Source organism: Haemaphysalis longicornis, unplaced genomic scaffold (genome assembly GCF_048455015.1).
Source record: "Haemaphysalis longicornis isolate Haplotype H1 unplaced genomic scaffold, Haemaphysalis longicornis Haplotype H1 scaffold_9, whole genome shotgun sequence".
In the NCBI taxonomy this organism is placed as follows: domain Eukaryota; kingdom Metazoa; phylum Arthropoda; class Arachnida; order Ixodida; family Ixodidae; genus Haemaphysalis; species Haemaphysalis longicornis.
In genome coordinates this window covers 31,153,726-31,176,655 of record NW_027526460.1, presented here as the reverse complement: position 1 = coordinate 31,176,655, position 22,930 = coordinate 31,153,726, and the positions used below count along the sequence as shown (strand labels likewise).

Here is a 22,930-nt window from a genome sequence, read left to right as displayed (position 1 = left end):
AACAGGGATTTGGGAGGATTCGGGGGGTGGCAGTCCTAGTAGAAGTGGGGAATAGAGGGGTTGCGCCGCAAGAAGGGCAGGTTGGTGACAGGTGCACTTATGTATGCGGTGTAAAATGTGGTGAGATGGGAGGGAATGGATATGAGCCTGGCGGAGAAGAACGGTTTGAGCGCGAATGAGATGTGGGCCCGGAGAAGGGTATACGCTCGGCGGACGAGGCGACAGGACAGTAGGATGAATTTACGAGCCGCCGCCGAGCTGATCACGCAGGCCACGTTTCAATAAAGAACCGTGCGAATGGCGAGGATCAGCGTGCGGTTTTAGGCAAAAATGATGAGCCATTCCACTCTGTCAAGGGGGATGGCCAGTGAATTGTCTGTCAAACACGCCGTAGAAGTTCCCTTCGCTGGTAACGTCGTTTGTCTACCTTCACTGCAGTATTAACGGATGTGCTGTGAAGCACCCTTTAAAGGCCACTGGTGGCATCGGCCAGCGATGAGACACGTCATTACACCGTTACAAAGGGTATACCATTAAAATCAATCAATCAATAAACGATCGATCGATCGATTGTAAAAGTGGCGTGGACATTAAAGACGGACATGAGCAGCCGACACATTTCTTACAACAGCCCGTACTGTAAAATGTTACCTGCGCTTTGGCATTTTAAAATGAACAGCATGCTTTCACTGGCGAGCATCTCGTGCTCTAATGGTGCAGTGAACATAGTCATTCGCAGAGTTTGATCCGTTGGTTATAGTGAATAGGGACGCGTCGTGGCAAAACAGGCCCACATGAGTGTTTTGTTCGAGACTATCTATACTCGTAGGAAACAGATAGAAGCCATTCGAAAGCGTCAAAGCGCATCGCGAAGCAAAGCGTACCTCAGGCGGCGATATTGCAACGTTCCTCGCCGACAACGCGAGGACGTAGCGAGGCGTACCAGGTGTTCAACGGGACATTCATGCTTTAATTCGCATTCACAACCCGTAACTGTTCGCTTTTTTTTAACTTTTTCGCGCTCCGCGAGCGTGCACCTGTACCTGCATGTATAGCTTGAGGTAGGCGTCGCTGCACTCGTGGGCGTCGTCCCCCCGGTGGTCGTCCATGTGGAACTTGTCGAAGTCCAGCCGCACGCGCTCTAGGTGCTGGGCGTCCTCCATGCCGTAGATGTAGTAGCGGCACACGATGTTGGCCTGGTACGGCAGGGGCCAGTTGGGCGAGTACACCGTGCCGTTGGACTCCTTGCGGCTCAGGATCTTTTGGTCGCACTCTGCGAGGGACGACGACACTTAGCGCAGCCGCCACCAAAGATCTCAAACAAGAGGGGCTTGAAGGGGTTAAGAACAGTATGGCAGTTGGTGGGCGAGTTTGAACGCACGCGAACGCACACTCCTCACGAATCCACACCTTATTAGGGGGACAGGCAGATGACCCTCCATGGTCTTTCTCAAGGACAAGAGCCGCTACTCGTGCCACACCAGGAGAGGTGTCTTGCTAGCTTCGCGAAGAGGCGCAACGGCGTCTCATTCGACTGATCTGTCTACTCCTCCGTCTACTTATCCGCAACTGTCCCCCATGAAGCGGGACCGTGCTTCGCTCTTCAATCCGCTCTTCGCTACTCTTGAAAGGAGCCACGAAGACAACATGCAAGTTTGGTTTACTAAAAACGACTGCTTTGTCCTAATAGCAATGGCACCAATTTTATCGCAAACTTCGAACACATAATGGAGACTTAAAGAAAGCGTACGGAGCAGTGGCGACGCCCTGCCCTCTTTCAGGCGATTTTTCTATGACGTCACAGAATCCTCTGCGCAATTGGCGGAAGAACACATAAAACACAGCCAACAAACATGGCTACGCGATTGTAGCCGAGCCTCTAGTTTTGTTTGGTCGTGTCACCTGAATGCTAACATACAATTAACACACTGACAACTGTGCTGTCAGTGCAGGCCCATCTTACATCACTCCTGTCCATATTACGTCACGGACAAATGTTCCTTGCGCCAGACACACGTCGTATTATATGATAGAAAGCGAGCACGGCTAAACGAGGGCGGCGGCGCGGGAAACTCGCGCGATATTTTTCACAGCCCCAGTAGAAGGCAGCGTGTGCTTACTAAGCCTTTCGAAAGCAGGATCGGCCTTTGGGGAGAGCGCAGCTTAAGTGGCGCTGCTCATTAGGCCAGTAAAGGTAATACTCGTGAGCCAGCGTATGCAGGCGCCTTTAAGAGTAATTAGAGCTGGGGCGCGTTAATATCGGCATTTTTTTTTTCTCGCCCGCGCAGAGGCTTTGCACAGGTGTTGCGATTCTGCAGGCTGTTTCTAATTTTGAAGGATCGCCCTGAACGAGTGCGTCAGGAGGGGACGCTCAGACCCGTGTCAAATTCAGTTAAATTTATGGGTTTGTGTTCTGACTTGCTCTTAACGGCGTTAGTACAGTTTCTCGTGTACCGAATTGAGAGGATGGGGAAAAAAAAAACAAGTCAACAATAATAAAAAAAAAAGATTTTTAAGCAACCACTTTGTGAGTCAGTAGTTTTACTTTTTAAACGACGTTTCGCAATCTGTAATCAATAGCGTAAACGTTGTATTAATGTTCACTTTAACAAAAATGTCTTAAGGAGTCGAATTCTCAAATGGTGTAAAGGAAACGTACAGCGCCCGGTGTGTACCCGCGATTGATATAAAAAAATATATAAAACCAGAATGAATGTTAGAAATTCGGAGTCAATACTGGGACTTTTTTTACAGCTTTTCTTCAGCAGAAAAAAAAATAGTAAAAAGCGTGAATGTAAGAGCCGTTTTCCGCTACCCCTCGCAGCATTCATAAAGCGAAGAAGACACGCACATACAAAACAATAAGCGCACGGACCGAAAGGCGCTCAGCGCTGATAGCCAGCAGACGAGCGAACTCGTAAAAAGCGCCGACGAAGCGCCGCGAGTTTGCGCTCCGATCAGTGTTGGCGATACAGCCAAAACAGGTCGATGGAGCAGCAGCGACGCTGCCTCCAGTAAGAACCCTTGCTTCCCTTTCGCAGCACACGGGCGATCCTGATCAACATATTTGCCAACTCGAGCCGGCAACAGGCTCGGCACGGTGAATAAAGCAAAATATAAAGATCTAGGGAAGAAATGGGGAAGGAATAGGGAAGAAGAAGGAATGTCTGCTCACCAGTTCCGCGAATGTGCTCGCCATCGTTTTTCTTGATGAAATCTGAAAAAAAATTAGAAAAAGGAAGAAACGCAGAAAAAAAAGAAAGGTGATTGAATATATGTTTAAATTTGAGGCGCCCATAAACTCGAGACGGGAGCAAAAGGAGCGAGATTTGAAGAGTTTAGTCGAAGAGGTCCACCTCCATTTCCCGCCCCGAAACAAACGAGGCGTAAAACGGGGAAATAGTCTCTATAAAGTATAAAAACCACCCAGCATGGAAGCGGCCAGCGCGTCTGAACAATAACTGCAGTCCTCCGTTTTTTTATGACACACCACTGTGCGCATGCGTGCGTTCCAGGATTTCTATCCTCTCATTCTTAATCTTAGGGAAGAAAACGCGACGCAACCTGAGAAAGTACGGCTGATTGCGATGCCCGCGGAGCGTCGCGCGGACTGGCGCAAATTATACAACGCCAGTGAATGCACGGCGAAATAGAAGAACAACTTACATTGTTCTGTTTCGCCTGATTGTGTGTGTGCGCATCGTGTGTGTTTCTATTTTTGTATTTTTCGAATTTTTTATGTCACTTAAGCGAATTTTTCATGCCACTTTTACCCATATACGGCTGGTATGGCTTACCTCGCCGGTTCATTAAAGGGCTTTGTACTACATGAGGGGTTAGTGCCGTGTTAGCATAGATCTTATAAGCTAGCACCTCCCCCGAGCGCGTGAGCGACTTGAGCGGGCAAGAGCTTCGAATTTAAAGACAATCATCAGATACGAATTCTGCTTACACTAAGGGCCGGAAATAGCAGTAGGTTTTGTAAGGTCAAGCTTGCGAAAGATTAAATTGCAAAAAAAAAAAGAAAAGAAAGGGGGGGGGGGGGGGGGCAAAATTACGGAAATGGAAGCCGATGCATGGCGTGAGGGAAGACACGAAGGAAAAAGAAAACAAAACCAGAATGAAATACAATATCGCTGCTGCCACACGCATTCCGGTAGTTTTATTCCATTCACGACTTGAAACTCAAAGCGGTTTTACGCTGTGTAAACAAACATAAAGATAGACAGGCAGAGACGGAGAGCTGCCACCGGAAGAAGCGAAGCACGTGAGTTGCAACAAGCGGGGGCGGACAGGAAATTAAACCGGATAAAGCAATAAACAAAGAAAACGAAAATAACCACCGCATAAAAGGCACAGCTCGAAAAGCGCTTGGGGCAGCCCACGCGCACGCCAACCACAAAGAGGCAGCCAGTCGGCGCGACGAGTTTTGAAAGGCCTATGTTCCAGAGCCGCACACGAGCCTTTCACCGCGAAACGCCGAGTAAAGATTGCGTTGCCCTAATCGAGAAAGAAGCTCAAGTAGGCATGGGGACGGAATGTAAGCGCCAGATAAACTTGACTAAGGAAATGGAATGTAAGCGCGAGACAAATTGACTGGGGAAATTCATGGCTCCACCTGAAGCGTAATACAAGTAACCGCGTGGTCCAACTGCAATAACACGAATAACGGGCCAAATTTGCGCGAAACAGTTTGAGCGTACGGAGAGTTCAAGCAGTATGGAAGGTTGGGCGAGAATGAAGATTAAGCGGTAGCGGCGTGAATGCGAAGCTCGGAGTGGCGCCTACTGAAATCACGATCACGTGTCCCATCATAGTAAATATAATCCGTATTATCCCGTTGGGTCTTTTTAAAAGTGAAGCTGTTGTCACTGGACGTTGTTCCCGCGTTGCAAGAAACTCCCCGAGGCCATACCCACTTAGGGAGGTTGGCCAAGATTGGCAAAAAAAGAAAAATCTCCAGCGTTCTCCGTAATCGTGGCAACACTTGCTAGGAACGAGCAAGACACGCCAAAGCGTATACGCCCCTCGTTCGTTCGTCCTCGTGTCGTCGTACGCATGCGCTGGGTACCGTAGAAGAGCCCTCGCGCGCGGCAACGTCTTTACGACACCCTGCTTGGCAGAGGTCACCGCAGCCGCCACATTCTCTAGAAGCCATTCTGGATAAATGGAGACATGGCTACGAGTGTGCCAATCCTCCCCGAGGCGACTTGCAGGTCCCGCCACCGCTGCCTCGAGTCAATGACGAAGAGCTGGTGGAAGTCTACCATGCTGAGGACGACTTTGCATCCACCACTCGCCGCGAAGAAGACGACGACTTCTTCGATGCCGACGATTGCTAGCACCGCAACTATGCAAATAAACAATGGTACTGAAACTTGACCATGTGTCCGGCAATGCTCACCCGCAACACCTTCGCCATTCAAGTCTTAATTGCGCGTGAGTGCAAGCCTCCCTGAACTCTCTGTTAATTGTCTCCCTTACTACGACTGATAGCTTCGGCCAATCGCCTGCTTTTGTTGTTACGGGGCTCAACGTTGCGTAGCTGTTAGGAGCCTTACAATGTGCCAATTGACGTCAACCTTGTTGCTCGTCAGGCTGCGGGTATCGGAGGGCGACGTTGAAGCTCAAAGTTTAAGGTTAGTCACGTCATGCCGGCACATACAGGGTGTCCCAGCTATCATGCACCAAGATTTAAACAAGGGGAAATTGCGTAACCGGAAGAAAACCTAGTGCATAATGTTTGCAGTACTGTGAAGAAGCGAAGAGCAATTTTTTCGTTAATGAGGCCTAATTAATTAATTGTAATTAATTATCTAACTCGAGAAATACTGTCCTAATCACTAAAGTGTCAATGAGGCACTTGTAGGTAACCACGAGGGGCATCTAACTGCGCTATTTTCAGCGACGAACTGATTGCGTACTCATTTATTCCGACTGATAAAGGAAACCCGCGAAATATGAAAAACACCACGTGATGACGCTTACGCGCGCATTGTAAAGCAGCGTCCCCAAACAAAGCTGATTGAAAGCAACTGCTTCGCGTGTTACCCGCCCTAAGAGACAGCGCATCACCTTGATAATAGCATGCATGGAAGGAGCAGCAGCAGCAAGATTCGCGGGACGCGTGTGCAGATAAGGAACAAACTCGGTCGCGATTTCATCTTTCTTTTGTCTATTTCATTCTGGCTAACTCAGAGGCAGCCTGTTTGAGGGCGTTGCTTTACGGTGCGCGCGTAAGCGTCATCACGTGGTATTTTTCATATTTCGCGGGTTTCCTTTATCAGTCCGAATAAATGAGTACGCAATTAGTTCGTCGCTGAAAATAGCGCAGTTAGATGCCCCTCGTGGTTACCTACAAGTGCCTCATTGACACTTTAGTAATTAGGACAGTATTTCTCGAGTTAGATAATTAATTACAATTAATTAATTAGGTCTCATTAACGAAAAAAATACTCTCCGCTTCTTCACAGTACTGCAAACATTATGCACTAGGTTTTCTTCCGGTTACGCAATTTCCCTTTTTTTAAATCTTGGTGCATGATAGCTGGGACACCCTGTATATACCGCGTTCGCATCGCCGAGAAAAGCAAACATGTAGCGGAAAGGTACTTTGCTGCCCTCCTAATTGCCATTTCAGTAATTAGAATGTTCAAATTACTCACGTAGGCTCTCACTACCTGTCTCTAACACGTTTCCAAGACCATAATTCATAAAGGCCGGTTAGCTGACCGGCGAACCATCGTGGCGGTGGAGATGCGTGTTCATCTCGCACTCCGGAGGCTCTGGGTTCGATTTCTATACAGACCCAAATTTACCCAATTTTCCTAGCAGCTCAGTCACTTTACCTTTTGTCACAAACTCGAGCGTACGACGTCTAAAAGTACTTTATAAATTTTTCATTTTTATTGTACAGCGCCTAATTCTTCATGCAGTCGTTCGATTCATTCAGTTCGGTTCTATTCGCCCGAGACAAGGCTGGAAGTTTCTCGAACGAAGAGGCGGTAACACGATCACCTCCGCCGCTCCGGTTTCGTCGAAGCTTCCAGTACTTTCGAGGAGGTGCGCGTGGCCTTGCCAGTGCTAAAGAGCGTCGATGATTCTAGAAGGGAGTAGAGTGAAGTTATTCGCTGACGGCGGCGGGCGCGTTGTGTGTTTTGCTCTCCCTCTCCGCGCCGGCACGGTTATAAAAGGAGGAGCCGCGCCTAAGAAAACCAGCTACGTTTGGACGTCGTGATTGACAACGGCACCTGCCAGTTTGTACATCACACCATCGGCGACCCGCGCCCTGGAAGACTCCAACGTACTCGCGGGCCTCGAATCACCGTGATCGTCTCGGACGGCCTGGCCTACAGCGAAGCCACGCTTCCCAGGTAGCCGAATCGCCTCCGACAGCGGTGCATCGTCCGGCCCGGTCGGTGAATACGCTGGGACTCTGTCTCTCATATGCATCGAACTGTTCGTTTCTTTTTAGTTAACTGCTCCGATTCGTAATATTCATTTGTTAACGCTCCTGTTTGTATCATTTTGTCGAATTGGACTGTTTCTTGTATTTGAATTCCATCTAAGTTGCCTGTAATTATCGATCCGTTACCTCGTGCTTGTGTTGTAACTTGCCTGTCTAAACATAGGTCTTTGTGCTGTGTTTTTCGTTCAAGGCTCTTGCTCATTCTTGCCGCTCTAGTCGGCGAAAGCCGCACATCAGACGGCCACCCCCTTTGTCACCTGTGCCCTGTGGATTCGGTGGGGTTTGTTGGCTCTCTTGAGTCGACTCCCCATATCTTCTGACAGAGCACCCTAATTTAAGGAAGCGGGTGACACCTTTATTACTTCTTTTCACCGCTGGACATTTTGTGTGTCATCTGTGTGCCGTGGATGCCGAATTTTTAACCTACGGATTCATCCAAAGCTTTCCTGCGAAAATAAATATTTTAATAATGCAACACTTAGATGCAGGCTTCCTCATCTCGTGTACGAGCAACTTTACAAGAATATTAATTGTTTTTAAACAAATAACCCACAATCCACTTTCTCCTCGCACTGTTTCATCGATGTTCCCTTCGTGTACGACCGCGGCTCTCGCATCGGTTGATGACTGAGGCTTCCAAGCGTCGGCGGAGCCTCGACCGCGACGTTTACCTTTCTCGGCGGACAGGTGATTACAAATCGATAGATCGACCGAGCAGAACTGTACTGAGATCGGCTCGCCGTTGGGCACCACTGCGCGCGGTCGCTGCAGGAAGCGCACGCTACAATATAACGGTCATGTAACGAACGCAGAAGGTTCCACTTGCGCGGGACGAAGAATTTCCAGCGTTAAGTACGCGAAAGAAATTGGTGTTCCGCTGCTTTCGCCCTGGAAGCGAAGCCACTTCAGCGTCGTGTAATTATTAATGCGGAATTTCTCGCACGGGATCCTTGGGAGAGGCTTTCGTGCTGCAGTGGACTCTACCAGGCTGATGATGATGGTGTGTACGGCCTCCGCGATCAGCAACGGCTCGAGAGAAGAGGCGCCGCGCCGACATGGCAGGAGCGAGATAGAAGAAAAAAATTGGCCGCGTATCTGCTCCTTTCGTTGCAAATGCCGTCAGAAGACGGTAGTCTTTATCGGCTTTTGCGAAGTAAATGCCTCCCTTCGCTTTCCCGCTCACCTCTCATGTTGCTCCTCTTGCGTCGCGCTCCTACCAAGGTAAAGACGCCACAGGTTTGCTTAAATCCTTTTAAATTTCCCGCGTTCCACTGCTCCAAACCGGGTGTCTCGATGCCAACGCTGCCGTACGGCGAAGACGCGCGTTAATCGAGGCGCCCTACTTCAACGTTTATAGAACCGCGTTTTCCTACTCCACGTGCGTTGCAAGCAGAACGTGGAACCTATCAGTGGAACCTTGCGTAAATGTTGCCGGTTGATTTCTTAAAATGGCGTCAGAAGCTCTAGTGGCGCTGGCGACAGCAGGCGAAGGCGGAGTGAATTCTTTTTCTGCAGTTGATGATTTATTTCGCAAAAGTCAAGCATGTTTGATTTTTTTATAAAGGAACACTGCAAATATCACTTCTGTATTGATTTGTTGTCTCATATTTGCGTAATGTCTTGTTTTTCTTCAACAATGTTGACAAGTATGAACATTACACCGGACATTGACGGGTAGATTTAGCTGTGACTATATAAGACTATTGCGCAGGCATTGTTTTGCTTTGGCCGGGTGGCTGAATCGAGTCACAGACAGACAGACGGACATACAGACAGACAGACATACAGACAGACCAAAATTTCTGGGTTTAAGTAGCCCAAGAAAGACTATCGTCTTTTAAAAAAGTGGGGAGGAGGACCAGGTGAGCCTTCTCAGTGCAAAATAGGTTCGGAACGCGTTCAAGGTCGCCATGACGCCTACTCGCTCTAAACGCGACAGGCAATACCCATTTTAGCCTGCAGTGCGATGCTAATAAAAATTGGGCGTGTTTGCGCACCTAGAAAGAGTTCGAATCGGATTATTCTTCAAATACTTTAGTTCACTGGGAACTTCGAGGAACTTTGGCCATTGAAAAACGTTTAAATGTACCGGCAATAGCTTAGCGCAAGCTGATGCTTTAGTCCTTTTCTTTCCAATGAAAGACAGTTGATTGTGTGCGTTTGTACTGCGAACTTCTCGTGTGGTCTTGTGTTTTTTTTTCGCGGTTGCTTTCAAGATGTCCCCATATCAACTAGCCCATCTGTCGTTACCACGGCCATATTTGTCCTGTGTTTTTTCGCGCTAGTTTTCAAGAATGTCACTATACCACCTAGCCCGCTTGTCATTACGATGACGATAAATTTGCCGCAGAGAACCCCGCGCACCGGGTTTCTGTATAGAGTACCTAGTGGGAAGAACCATTTCCTCCTCTTCTTCCTGCTTCAAGCGTATACAGAAATATACTTCAGATAACGATTTTTCCGGAGAAGTTAAAAATATATAAATACCCTTTTCAGCTGTACCAGCCGGATTTACAAGCAGTAGATAAAAAACAAAGCAGACATTAGGCCGCGAGCTGTTGGTACCTGACCGGAATGATTTATTCTATAGGCGTATATAATTGATCACCCGGTTTGGTGAAAGGGGTGAAACTGCGTGTTTAAATTTCATCACGTAGCCAGTATGCATTTGTCTATGAAAAACTAACTTAAACAAAAATAAACTTCCGCAAGGCAATTATGTCAGCGGGATCAGGTAAACATAGCTTGTTCTTCTGATGTGTCTGCCAGGCGGGTGACGTTTGCACTCCACAGACTGCAAGTATATTTCTTGGGGTACGTAGTTTTTAGAGGCATTAATACTGTTATACCTTCCACTGTTCTACGTTTACATTAGGGAAGATGAACTACACTGGTAATATAGACTGCAGTGTCGGGTAGCAAGCTTATCGGCAGATGATTGACTCGAACGGCTGAGATGAACGACAGATAAGTATATCGAACGATCGGGAAGGGCCGTTATAGTTGCCTGTCAAATGGCACCAAGACCGGGGCGCGGTATTTCTAGGTATTAGAAAGGCAGGGTATTTGTGAACAAAGTTTACATGCCGGGCGCCGGCACTGAAATTTCGGCATCTAAGGAAAACCTGAAAAACTTAAATTTGATTCGGTTCAATTTTATTCATCTGGAACTTGTTTCGAGCATTGGAAAAAGCCTATAAAGCCTATATAATAAATGGATGTATAAAAGAGCCTATACAATGGATGTCTACCAGCGTGCATTTGCGGAGCGGCGTTTTCCTACCCCACCTGTGATCCTATCCAAGAGTTCTTTACTCCTCGTAGCTTACAGCGAGCAAACACGACAGACAAAGGCCAAGAAGGCGACAGGATGAGCGCCGGATTAAATTACTTGCAATCAATCAATCAATCAATCAATCAATCAATCAATCAATCAATCAATCAATCAATCAATCAATCAATCAATCAATCAATCCAATTGATCGATCGATTGATATATAATCTACCCGAAGTCGTGTAACAGAGGCCTTGTGACTCCTTGGCTGAATCTGGCATCCCGAAAAAAGCATTCGAAATAGATTTTCCGGGAGAATTACTGGGAAGGAAAAGAAACAAAGAGCTTTGACTACGAGTAAGACACCTTTTTTATCCCTCAATCATGCCCTCGGCGTGTTTGGGTATCTTGGGTGCCGGCGCACATTTGTAACTGCTCTGACCTGCAGTTTCGCATACGAACACAGAATTCCATCTGTCCGATAAAGCTTGCCTCCGAGGATTCATGGCGCGCCGGTTTACTGTCACCGACGGCCCCGCGACGGGCTTTCCATCAAAGATAGCCATCGCGGAAGCAATGATCAGCCGCGCACTGCCAGTGCCTCATGTTCAGCGGCGGGGTCTGCGCATCGATCGAGCCCACCGGTCGACTGACTTACCCGCACGTTCGGTTCAGACGAGGCGCGTTAGGCTTGACTGGAAGGAAAATGATGACCTCGTCTACTTCAGTGTTGCTGGGTGGCTTATATGAGACGGTTTTCATGACAAAGCGTTTGAGGCCGAAGGGGGGGAACGTTACAGTCGTAATATTCGCTTCCGAGTAAGGTTAGCTGAAAGTTCAAACCCGTTCGGCGTTAAATTGAGTTTGATCCCGCAAAAAAAAAAAAAAAAAAAGCAAAGAAAAAGTTATAGAGAAGAAGCCTTCCTAGTTTTTCAAAGTTTTTCTGGTTGACAGCTGTTGGATGCTGCTCAAAATCAGATGGTTATGATCACAATTTTTGGGCCTTGGTCAAAGTGCGCACGTGTCCAAAAGAAACGAACACTAATGCAGCGATTAAATAATTTGTACTTTTAAATAGCCTTCATCATTATCATCATATTCATCATCATGCCGGTCAGCATATTTATGCTCACAGCAGAACGAAGAACTCTCCCATAGACGTATACAAACTCTCATGTCTCATATCCTGCGCTGTTCGAAACCATTCTTTTAACACAAATGTTCTTATCTCGTCCCTCCTATGAGTTATCTTTCGCTACTTCTAATCCAGTTTCCCGATAGCGATTTCGCTGCTTTGGTGTCCTACAAGTTGTCCATCATCCGCATTGCATTACTGGACCAACTCCGTCCCTTTTTCGTAGTTTGGACTAAGATCAAAGTCAAAGTCAAATTTATTTCCAACATTACAATGATGAAGGCTACCCTGGCATAAAAGCTGCTAGACGCAACTTTGCGAGGCCTGGGGGCTCGTCAACCAGAATTCGCTCACTCATCCAAGGCGCTGATTTCCTATCCGTAAGTGTTACTCACATCATGTTTACTTCCACGGCTTGTTGGAAGGATAAGTATTCTTCCGAGGTGCTTATTAAGGCGCTAAGTACGACCTCAAAAAAAAAAAAAAAAAAAATCAGGGATGCTGGCACCTACGCGCAAGACGTGAATTGCGAGCTGTTGTAGGTGAGCATTGCCGGACACGCATAGTTGAGTTTCAGTAGCATTGTTTATTTCCATAGTAACATTGTTTATTTGCATAGTTGCGGTGGTAGTTATCGTCGTCATGCGCATCAAAGAGGTCGTCGTCTTTCTAGCGGCGAGTGGTGGATGCAAAGTCATCCTCAGCGTTGCAGACTTCCACCAGCACTTCGTCATCGACTCGAGGCAGCGGTGGCGAGACCTGCAAGTCCTCTCGGGAAGGAGTTGCACACACGTAGCCGTGTCTTCAATTGTCTATAATGGCTTCTAGAGAATCCGGCGGTCGCGGTGACCTCTCCCAAGCAGGGTGTCTTTTCAACGTTAGCATTAACGCTGGAGTTGGTTTTTTTTTTTTTTTTTTTTTTTTCATGGTCGCTGCGCGAGCCGGGGACTCGTCTGTCGCCGCGAGGCACGTGCTCAAAAGTGTTCGCCGTGTTCTCACTCCTCGGGGTTTTTGCCAGTTTTCTTTTCCTTTTTTTGCTAACGCCACTGCGAGCGCCGGAGACGCTGGGCGATCGCCGCGAGGCACGCTGGTATTTTTTCCTGCAAGGGTGAACTTAGAGCCAGTAACAACTGCTCCGCTGTTAAAAATCATCACCAGGAGTGCTCACTGGTTGTCAACTTTTCTTTTAGTCACAAATGTACTATGTTCTGTGCATGAGTTCTTTCTCTTAACCGGGAACACCACTCACAACTTGTCCAAAAAGATATCCAAGTTATGTTCGGGCACATCTTCTAGTATTTTATCATCACCATAGGCTGAAGGGGAGGCTTTCTGCATGTCTCGCCTGCAGTCACCGTTGCATCCCCACGCACTGCTCCTACCTCCCCCCCCCCCCTCCCCCTCCGACGCTACGCCGTAATCCCGGACCCCAGCTCTAAACGCTACCAGCTGAAAATGCTCAGCTAAAATAACACTCAAACTCCCAGCAAAACGCGCCGCAAACCTCGAAAATCGCATCGAGGAAGTCCTTGCGCAATTGAAGCTACTAATTCTTGAGCTAACACGAAACCCCCAACCCCACGCAGTTGACAGGAACCCAGAAACTTAGTCCTCAACTCCGCGCCTTAACACACATGCCAGTCGACCTTACTCTTTTAGAACGCCTGATGTGCGACGTGGGCAAACATCCTGAAAGATTACATGCTGTGGACGAAAATCCCTCCCCCCCCCCCTTCCCCCCCTTAAAAAAAAATGTCAGCATCTCCACTCCGTGGATGATGGCGAGTTGTGCGGAGTACGGGGACTCGAAATGACATCCAAGTTGCGCCCCTAGTGACATCGGATTTGCGCCCCGACCGTCATTCGATTTGAGCCGTGAGTTGCACCTTGATTATTCCCCGAATGAAACTGCAATTCACGGTTCAAAACGAATTTCGCTTGATTTTCGCTTGATGGTGGTGTGCGCACGGATGGACGCGGACGGACATTGGGACGTCCCAAGGTACGCCGCACTGTTAAGGCGAGGGAGTAAGCCGTTTGACTCGGGTAATAACTCACGGTCGCAGCCCAATGGGTAAGATGACTAACACTAACTCTGTCTGGTCTACCAGACACAGGCTCTAATCCTGCCGGTGCCTGTGGGATTTTTTGCGATTGTAAATGCTATGCGCACGGATGCGGGCGGACATTGTGCGGTCCTAAGGTACTCCGCACCTAAAAACCTAAAAAAGCTGAAGTCCGCAAGAAACCCAACGCGCGACAATCACATCCGAACTAAATTCGACAGTGAATGTAAATAGCAGCCGCAACTCCCACCCCCGTCAACCCGATGCAATAAAACTGTCACCCCTACGAAAAAAAAAAAAAAAAAATCTCACACTCGCTCTTCTTCCAACTGCTTGAATACCCGGCTTAGCGGCAACATCAATCCGTGGAAAACCAGGTCGTTAACTGTGGTTTTAACAGCAATTACGATGCAAATCAATGCGTGTTAACGAGGTTTCACAGTGCAACTTCTTTGCTGATTCATTTACGTTTACTCGTCGGTGGCCCTCCTTTTACATCTCTTGCAGAACAAACAGACAAATAAACAAACAAAGAAGGCAAGAAACGCCGCCTCTCCTGGCGAGTCCCCAGCGTCTCGTTGCAAGCGGCCGCGAGTTCGCCGCAGCCGTGGCAGGTAATCGATGAATCTGGTTTTTGCTGCCGCTGCTGATGACGCCGACGCGGGTTGGAGCAGGATTCAACAACTCCCACCTTAGAAAGCAGGCCTCGGCATCGCAGCGTTTCCCAATGCTTCCTCGGCACTTGATGGACGCTTTTCATTCCACCTTACTTGCGTATCTCCCCTGTTTCTTGTTCTCGACCATTATATAAAAAAGGGGAAGCCTGTTGCAAATACCACTTCAAGGGCGTACTTGGTAGGCTTCCTTTTTACCTAGGAGTGTCGCGGAATTCCTAGCGTTCCCGCGGCTCCCTCAGTTTGCCGCCGAACGAAGAACGGAACGGTAGGAAAAGGGATGAGGAAGAGGAGGCGGATGAGAGGGCGGTGGGGGCGAAGTGCCCGGCCCTTTTTATTTCGCGCCCGGACCGCACACGAACCGGAGTAAATTAAGCCAATCACATTTGGGGCAGGCGCTGGGCAGGACCGAGCAATAAGGAGAAACAATGAACTGGGTGCTGCGGCGGCAAATTTGTCGGGGCGTTTTTGTTCCTTTTTTTTTTCTTGCCTCATTTGTACAATATCGGCGTTTTTTTTTCTCCCCGCGTGTCTTCCCGTTCTTTTGTCAGAGTAAATTTACTTTTGGAGCGTTGTTTGCTCCCGTGGAGGTTGAAGGCAGGGCCCGAAACTCGAACGGTATGAAGTGGAAATAACGGAAGAGCCGTAGGAAGCCGGCCTCTAGTAATCCAAGGGTTCCCTGAATGTTCCGCGTCGTTGGGCGTTCGATTGCTTTTGTTGTATTGAACGTATGTTGAAACAGACTGGACGCTTTAAAAGTTTATCCGTCGGAACCTTTCATAGATTACTTTGAATAATCCATGAGTTTAGCGAGCAAAAAAGGAGCAAAAATTTAGCAACGTTCACAACTCTTTACTTTTGCCCCTTCCACACACTCCATCATCAGCCCAAATCTTCCGCTCCCCTCCATAGGCACCCCACAAGGAGCAGTTCTCTCCCCACTGCTCTTCAAGAGAAAATTGAGAGCGGAGAATGCTTCCGGTGTTTTCATGCCTTCCGCTTCGCTGCACCCGCAGAGTGACGGCATTTTTAGAAACTTAGTAAGCCTGGTGGAAAAAAAGGGGCACTCAATCAACGGCTCGCGTGTTAATCGCGTTGCTACATCCTTAAACGATGACACTGAATGGTCTTGTAAAGAATTGATTGCTCACATTCTGTCCCCTGAGTTCGACGGGCGTAATATAAACAAGCACGCACGCACGCACACGCGCAAAAACACTTAATTGCTTGTAGAACCAAGCAGTTACGAGGGCCGAAACAAATTAGGTTGTAACGACGGGCGTAAATCTACCTTGTCCTTTTGCCTTAGGACTAACAAATTACAAAACATTATCAATTTGATAAATCTAGACACATCGTGAAAAAAGAAAGAAGAGGAAGAAGAGAGAAATATAGAGCACTTGTCGGTGCGGTACACCAAGGCAAAAAAAAAAAAAAAACACTCGGGGTGAACCTATAGCCTTCAACTAGATGGGAAATGGGGTTATACGGAGCCGCTCGATTGCAAAAGCGCAGAGAAGTCGCTTCTAAAAGAAATCAGATTTACGCTTTTCTTGCTTTTTAGGGCAACAGCTGCGCCACTTCGTAAAAAGGGAGACCCAGTAAGAGAAAAGAAAGGCAAAATGTTCGTGCCCCTTCTACTAGTGCTACCAGCTCGTGTGCACCGGTGCTCTCCGGGGGGCTGGTAGGAATATGCAGCTTCTCTGTCCATCATTTCTCAAGCGAAATACCTGAGCGAACTCTCATGCCCGTTTCACGACCGTCGGCCAGTACGGTTTCAAGTAGAGCATTTGGAGCCAACAACATAGCAGCATACAGGGGGAAAAAAAATGAAGTAACCTGTCGTTACGCAGCGCCAGATTTGGATTACTGACACAACATAAAGTTTGCATGAGCGACGTCGGCTGAAATTCGGTTAGACGGACTGCTGCTGCGTGGAGCCATTCGCGTCCTGTAAGCCCGTTACGACTGTATTGCTCACCGGTATAAAAGAGTGCATAACGTCGTTTTTTACTTGCCCACATCAAGGAATGCGTTACTTTCCTAAAGGCCGTACGAAGCCTCGGAGTGCGTGGAAATAAAAAAAAAAATCGGGTATGCTCCTAACGTTAAATCAGACCTCGTTTAAAACGCATTAGCTTCAAAGAACAGAACGATGCCGAGCTACTCAGCTGTTCCAGTTTTCTTCAGGATTGCAGCAGAACAGAGACTCCCCCTTCTCTTTCAGAAAAAAAAGAAGATTCCTAAGAAAATCGTTTATTGGGAAATGTGATGACTCAAACTGCAAATCCCTTCTAACCCGCTTTACTCGCTCTAACTTTAAAGAACGCGCGGATAAATTAAGCTAAAAAAGCCAATAACACACTCTATCGTGACAGGTCATCATTATTATTTGACAACCGCATTTAAGTACAAACACAATTCACACGAAATTTCCGATAGGTTTCCGCTTAACATGAAAAAAAAAAACCATCATAGATGATAACTCAAATGTTGTACGACCACATTGTGGCACGGCCAATGTGGTAGGGTTCCGAGAACTGATTTCTCTCAACGGGGCACTTCAGTCTTTCCAGCCCGCGGACTTGGGTGCTCTGATAGCGCAGTCGCGTCCATTCGGCAGCTACAGTTCCAGCCGACTCCACGTAGCCACTTTCGTAATCGTGCGCCTCTGCCGCTACAATTTCTATACCGTTTGCAACAAAACAGAGATGTTGGTTGCGTATTAATTCAAGGAGACAACAATGATTCAACAACATGGGTTGAGGCGATGCAGAGTGACTTAAAATAAAATAATTTTGAGAGGAGCTTTCTAGGCGTAGAAAGTTTAGAACGCTCGACCAGCAAGCGTTCAAAAGATTTCTTTTTCTGCTTCTGCACCGCGTTGAAGCACTGACGTAGATTTTTAACACGAAAGCGTTTTATTCCGGGATTCACGAAGATTTCACTTACGTCATATCCGTACGTCATATCCGTCACGGAAGTGACGCCAGTACAAGGAAGCACGTGGCCTGTAAATGGTGCACCCCTGCACACAGGGTCTTCTTGCGGGGAAGCAACCTTTAGTAGTAAAGAGTAACTTATACTTAGGGTTGTTCGTTTTCGGGTTTTGTATTTTAACACGAAAGTGTTTCATGCCGGCATACACCAAGATTTCACTGACGTCATATCCGTCACGGAAATGACGCCAGTGCACCTTTGCCGAAGCGACCCGCCAGCAGGACGTCGCTCGCCAAGCACACCCACAAGACAGCCGCCGAACCGCAAATCATGCTAAGCCGCAGATTTCGCTGCGCATTTCACTTTCGTGTTTTACCGATTCCTATGACAGAGGAATCAACCACAGCTTTTTTTAATTCCTAGCATCTGGTTTAAGCATTGCTCTATCTATCGCCTTTTGTTTGTGTGCTTAGAAATCGAGTAGCAGATATCATTGAGCTTAGAACATCACATCTACATCATTGATTTTACCTTTTTTCTCAATTACTCGTACTACTAGTTATGCTACTACTCCTAAACTAACCCCTGAGCATGGTGCGTCTTTCTGAAGGAACTCATTTGACGTGATGTATAAACAAACCTTACAGATCCCATGAGCATAATGCTAGCATATCTAACAATTTTTGCGGAAAATGCTTCCAGTCCAGGTAACGTATGCTAACGATAGTTTGCGTATATTCAGTAAGCCCTAAACGAGGGATTTATGTCTGTACACTTAATGCCTCAATTAGGAGCAACGCTCAGTAGTCTGAAACGCGTTGTAGCCACGTTTTCAGGTCTAGGAGGATTGGAAAAAGAAATGCCGGGCCGCTCTCACCGAGGTTGACGAATTTTTCGCCGAACTCGAACCATCCGGCGAAGCCACGGTTCTGGCTGTCCGCCATGCGGCGTAGTGTGGTGAACTTGACGTAGAGGTTCGAGGCCGAGGAGTAGACCACCAGGTTGCGCTGTTGGCCGCAGTAGGTGCCTATCAGCGTGTCCTCGCTTGAGTTACCGTCGTAAATCTTCACGTAGTCGAAGGGACAACTGCGAAGAAGTTCGGACCAAGCATTTTAGTTACAGGTGATAAACATTTCAGCACAAAAGAATAGCGTTATAGAATGAAGGATGCTCATCATTGTAGAAAGGGCACTATAAATAGTTTGTGTTCCTGAAATGGGAATGGCTACTATCGTGTATAGAACCTTGGCTAAGAATGAAACTAAAGTTGTGCAACTGGTTCTATTACTTCCGATATTTTTCAGAGTGACAACTTATATGTGGGACGCAACCACGGTTTTGCGCCATCCGCGTCCTGATCCGGAAGGGAACTCCCTGTGAAGCATGCATCGTCGCTTGCACTAGTGTAGTGAGGAAAAGCAAACATTATTGACGCGGACAAAACCAAGCCAAAACGTAAACCAAAAGAAAGCTTTGTACGACTTTTATCAGAAAAACTCGTAGTAGTTCCTAAAAAAAAAAAAAAAACCGCCTTTCGACACATACCTCCTATATCCCGAGGGGATTGGCCAATAAACTGAACGCCAACCAAAATCAAGTTATATAAGGTCGTTTCAACCCCAAAGCTTATCTTAGTGTTAAGTTATTGATACTAGGGGCCGTATTCTGAGTCCCTCCTCCACTCCATTTGCTCCCTCCACTCGGCTGAGGGGTGGATTCTACAATGCGTATGCATGGAGAAATCGATTTTAAGGATCTCCGCCGCTGGAGGCTGGAGTGGAGGGACGACTCAGAATACAAGGGTAAGGCGTGATGGGCTGTGAGTGTGTCTCAACGTGCCTCGGAGATGAAAGCTGGAGTTCAGAACTCCCTTCGAGAAGCGATTCGTCACGATGACCGACGCGAGAGAAAGCCACCGCCACCATATCAGGTATAGAGGGAATGTACTCACTGAGATCCACCGTAAAAGAGGTCGAAGTCGAGGAACTCCAGGCGCACCCGCTGTCCGCGGCTGCCCAGGAATCGGTAGCGGCACTGCAGGTTCTTGGGGTACACGCCCGGGTAGGTGGGGGAGAAGAAGTCGCCCTCGCGCTTCTGGTCGCCGTAGATGGTGAAGCTGCACACCGACGACGGCTCCGGACGGCCCAGGAGGAACCGCGCTGCACGGGAAGGAGAACGCCAGTCATTGCGGACGAGCAGCTTCTCGCTTCGTCACCATGACCTCCTTAGCAGTGACGCACAACTGTCTAGAAGAGCAGAAACGATAACGCTCGTTCACGCCACGAGCAGTAGACCTTTTACTCTGCCGGGATACGTCGGGGACGGATCTAAGCCTCGGGAAGGTGTTAATGTGCTTCAAAAGTGGAAGCGAGGGCACCGCGGCTGCCCATCCTCGCGTTTCGCAGTGTCCAGTAGTAGTAGTAGTTGTAGTATGTATTGTTGGATGAGGTGGACTTAGCCTTGCATAACTGCCGGCAATTGATCCGCCTAATCGTCTCCAATACGATATCGGAGACACGCAAAGTCACCGCACCTCACTTAGTCCTATTATAACAAAGGACGCCAGTGCACTTGCGTAATCGGTAGCACCGATACGTTGCTGGCTCGCTGATATTATATTCCACAAATGGCCCGCCGACTTGTAAGATGGGAGAATAAAAACGACCCAAAATACCCAGATGTATCACTTAAAAATCAATCAATCAATCAATCAATCAATCAATCAATCAATCAATCAATCAATCAATCAATCAATCAATCAATCAATCAAGATATCAACCTTAGTTAAGGCGAATAATCAACGGGACCTTACATTAAGGATTATTCAATGCACGCAGAATGCACCACCAAGCATAGCGAGAAGTCCTTTCCGTTTCACGGGTGGAACGTTCGTTAATTTGAAACGTCCGCAAGTTGGCAGTATGACAATTACATACCGTTGGAAACACTGTGGCTCTCCGATTATCAGTCCAGGGCACATCGCGAACTGTGCGAGGTGCAATCCGGTATTCGTTTCTAACAGTATATTCATTACTAGGCAGCGAAGAGAGTCTTTGACATACCCGGGGACTCCGCGCTGAGTCTGAGATTGATAATCGAATAGCCCCGCTGTCGCGTGCTGGCGAAGAGACGGGGTGCGAGCGAAGTGATACGTGGTATTAACTATGACGCACCAATTTTCCGCATGAAGGCCTCCCGTTTCAGTGAAGGAAATCTAGCTACGCAGTTACTGTTCCGGTCTTATGCCCTCTCGATGTGTTTTTTGAGTACTTCGCGGTAAAAATGCAGACAAGAACCACAAACGTTAAAGAGTGCGCAAAAAAAAAAAAATGCGTTCTTTGAGCTGCAGCTAAAATGAACACCTCTTATTTTTGCTGTTATTCAAATATGTATCCTGTCCCCAACTTTGCAGTTTCTAATAGATTGTTTTTTCGTTTGTTATTACCACGAGCACTTGATTCGTGCACTTACCGTTAGCATAAATGACGCTGTGTTTTTTATCTGGGTAATTTGTGAAATCCGAGCGGTGTATACAGTATATCTCCAGCAGTGTCAGCGTGTCAGCGTTGTCCCGTTGGACGAGCTGATAGCCTGTGTCGTATGAAGGCGTCCCAATGGTTTACGACGTATGTTTGTATGAAAAAAGCTGGCTCACTGGGTAAAGCCCCAGCGTCAGAGCGTGGATAAGAAGGTTGTAGGTCCTCACTGTATCAAAGGTTCTGTTGCAAGGAATGACAGCAAGTCAGTCAGGCATAGAAATACACGCTGGCATAAGTGTTTCGAAACTTTGTTGATTTTTATATTAAAAAATCATGCCTGCGTGAAATCGAAAGAAGAAAAAAAAATCTCCAAGGAGGGCGCAGTCACTTTAATTTCCAGAACTAGATGCGCTGATTCGAAGTTACGAAACCGAAGTTACGAAGTTACGGGTACAGGAGCGCCCCAGCCCCTCCCCCCTTTCCACCACCCGCTTGCATCCTCCAGTGCTTATCAAAATGTACGTGGAGCGTAGTCAGTCGGAACAACTTGTCGGACTGTGAGATCGCGCAAAGACCTTAGAAGGTGTTCCGTTTTATAAATTTACCCCGCCGCTCCGTCATTTCACGACAGCGTCGCGCCCGCCCACGTCGGAGAAGAAGACGGGCGGCCGCAGCAGAGCGCGCCTGCGTGGTGGTGCCTTCTTCCCCCGAGGCGCGAGAAGCATGGCGAGGAAGTCCCGGCACATATCTCGCTCACATATCCGACGACGGGCACCGGGAAGCCGTCGGCAGCGGCGCCGCCTCGTATTGGGGGAAAATAAATGGCCTCGGAGGGGAAGCTGGAGCTGGGCGTCTTCTCCCCTGCTCCCCGATTCGGTTTCGATCGATGACGGCAGCCCCTCCCCCCTGCACGGACAGGCGACGACACCGTCGCTGCAGTCGGGAGGGGGCAGCACCCCTTTCTCGGGCCTGCGCCAGCCCCGCGGCTTGAACTTTGCCCTTGTCTGCCGGACGAGGAGATTGGCGAGCCGAGGGAGGGGGTGCTGCGCCCCAGGTCACCGGTCGCATTCTCGGCCTTACGTGTCGACGCCGGAGGAGACGAGCCTGTCTTCGAGACTGATGCTTACTGGTAACGCGCGCTCGAAAATGTCGCTGGCGTTGTGTTTAAAGACGATGATAGTCTTTCTTGGGCTACTTAAACACAGAAATTTTGGTCTGTCTGTCTGGCTGTCTGTGTGTCTGTGGCTCGATTCAGCCACCCGGCCAAAGTGAAACGAAGTCTGCGAAATAGTTTTATATGCTCACAGCCAAATCTAAACGCCCAAGTCCAGTTTATATGTTCATACTAGTCAACTTTGTTGAACAAGAACAAGACATAACGCAAATATGACAGAGAAAATTAATACACAAGGGATATTTACAGTGTTCCTTTATAAAAATACATAGATGCTTGATTTTTGCGAAATGAAATACTACATCCACTACAGAAAAAAAAAATCACACTGTCGCCTGCTGTCGCCCGCGCTACGATAGCTTCTGGCGGCATATTAAGAAATCAAACGGCTACAGTTACGAAAGGTTCCATTAGATAGGTTCCACGTTCCGCTTGGAACGCACGTGGACTAGGGCAACGCGTTTCTATAAACGTTGAAGTAGGGCGCCTCGATTCACGCGCATTTGCGCCGTACGGCAGTGCTGGCATCGAGGCTTGACCTGGAGCGGTGGAACGCGGTAAATTTAAATTGGCTTGAGCAAACCTTTGGCGTGTTTACCTTGCGAGGAGCGCGACGCAAGAGGAACACATGAGGGATGAGCGGGAAAGCGAAGGGGAGCATTTGCAACGAAAAGCGCAGATAGACGGTCAATTTTTTCACGTGATTTATTACCCCTTACT

General features: G+C 47.9%; 1 protein-coding gene and 1 long non-coding RNA gene across 6 annotated transcripts in view; one reads left to right on the top strand and one right to left on the bottom strand.

The window, feature by feature from the left end:
* LOC144152979 (cubilin-like) overlaps nt 1-22,930 on the bottom strand; it is a 276,959-nt gene that overhangs the window by 23,407 nt on the left and 230,622 nt on the right. For all 3 annotated transcript variants that reach the window (XM_077684590.1, XM_077684593.1, XM_077684591.1), the window contains 4 exons: nt 19,509-19,716; nt 18,435-18,643; nt 3,176-3,217; nt 1,044-1,273 (listed from right to left, as the gene is read on the bottom strand). In XM_077684590.1, the coding sequence (XP_077540716.1) occupies nt 1,044-1,273; nt 3,176-3,217; nt 18,435-18,643; nt 19,509-19,716 (689 nt within the window). The remainder of the gene's footprint in view (nt 1-1,043; nt 1,274-3,175; nt 3,218-18,434; nt 18,644-19,508; nt 19,717-22,930) is intronic.
* The window catches only part of LOC144152980 (uncharacterized), a 99,416-nt gene that overhangs the window by 33,795 nt on the left and 42,691 nt on the right, over nt 1-22,930 (top strand). For 2 of the 3 annotated variants that reach the window (XR_013319262.1, XR_013319260.1), the window contains exon 3: nt 14,451-14,557. This is a non-coding gene — a long non-coding RNA (uncharacterized LOC144152980). Of the gene's footprint in view, nt 1-14,450; nt 14,558-21,667; nt 22,203-22,930 lie in introns of those variants that run through there. The other variant, XR_013319261.1, reaches the window with a different exon arrangement.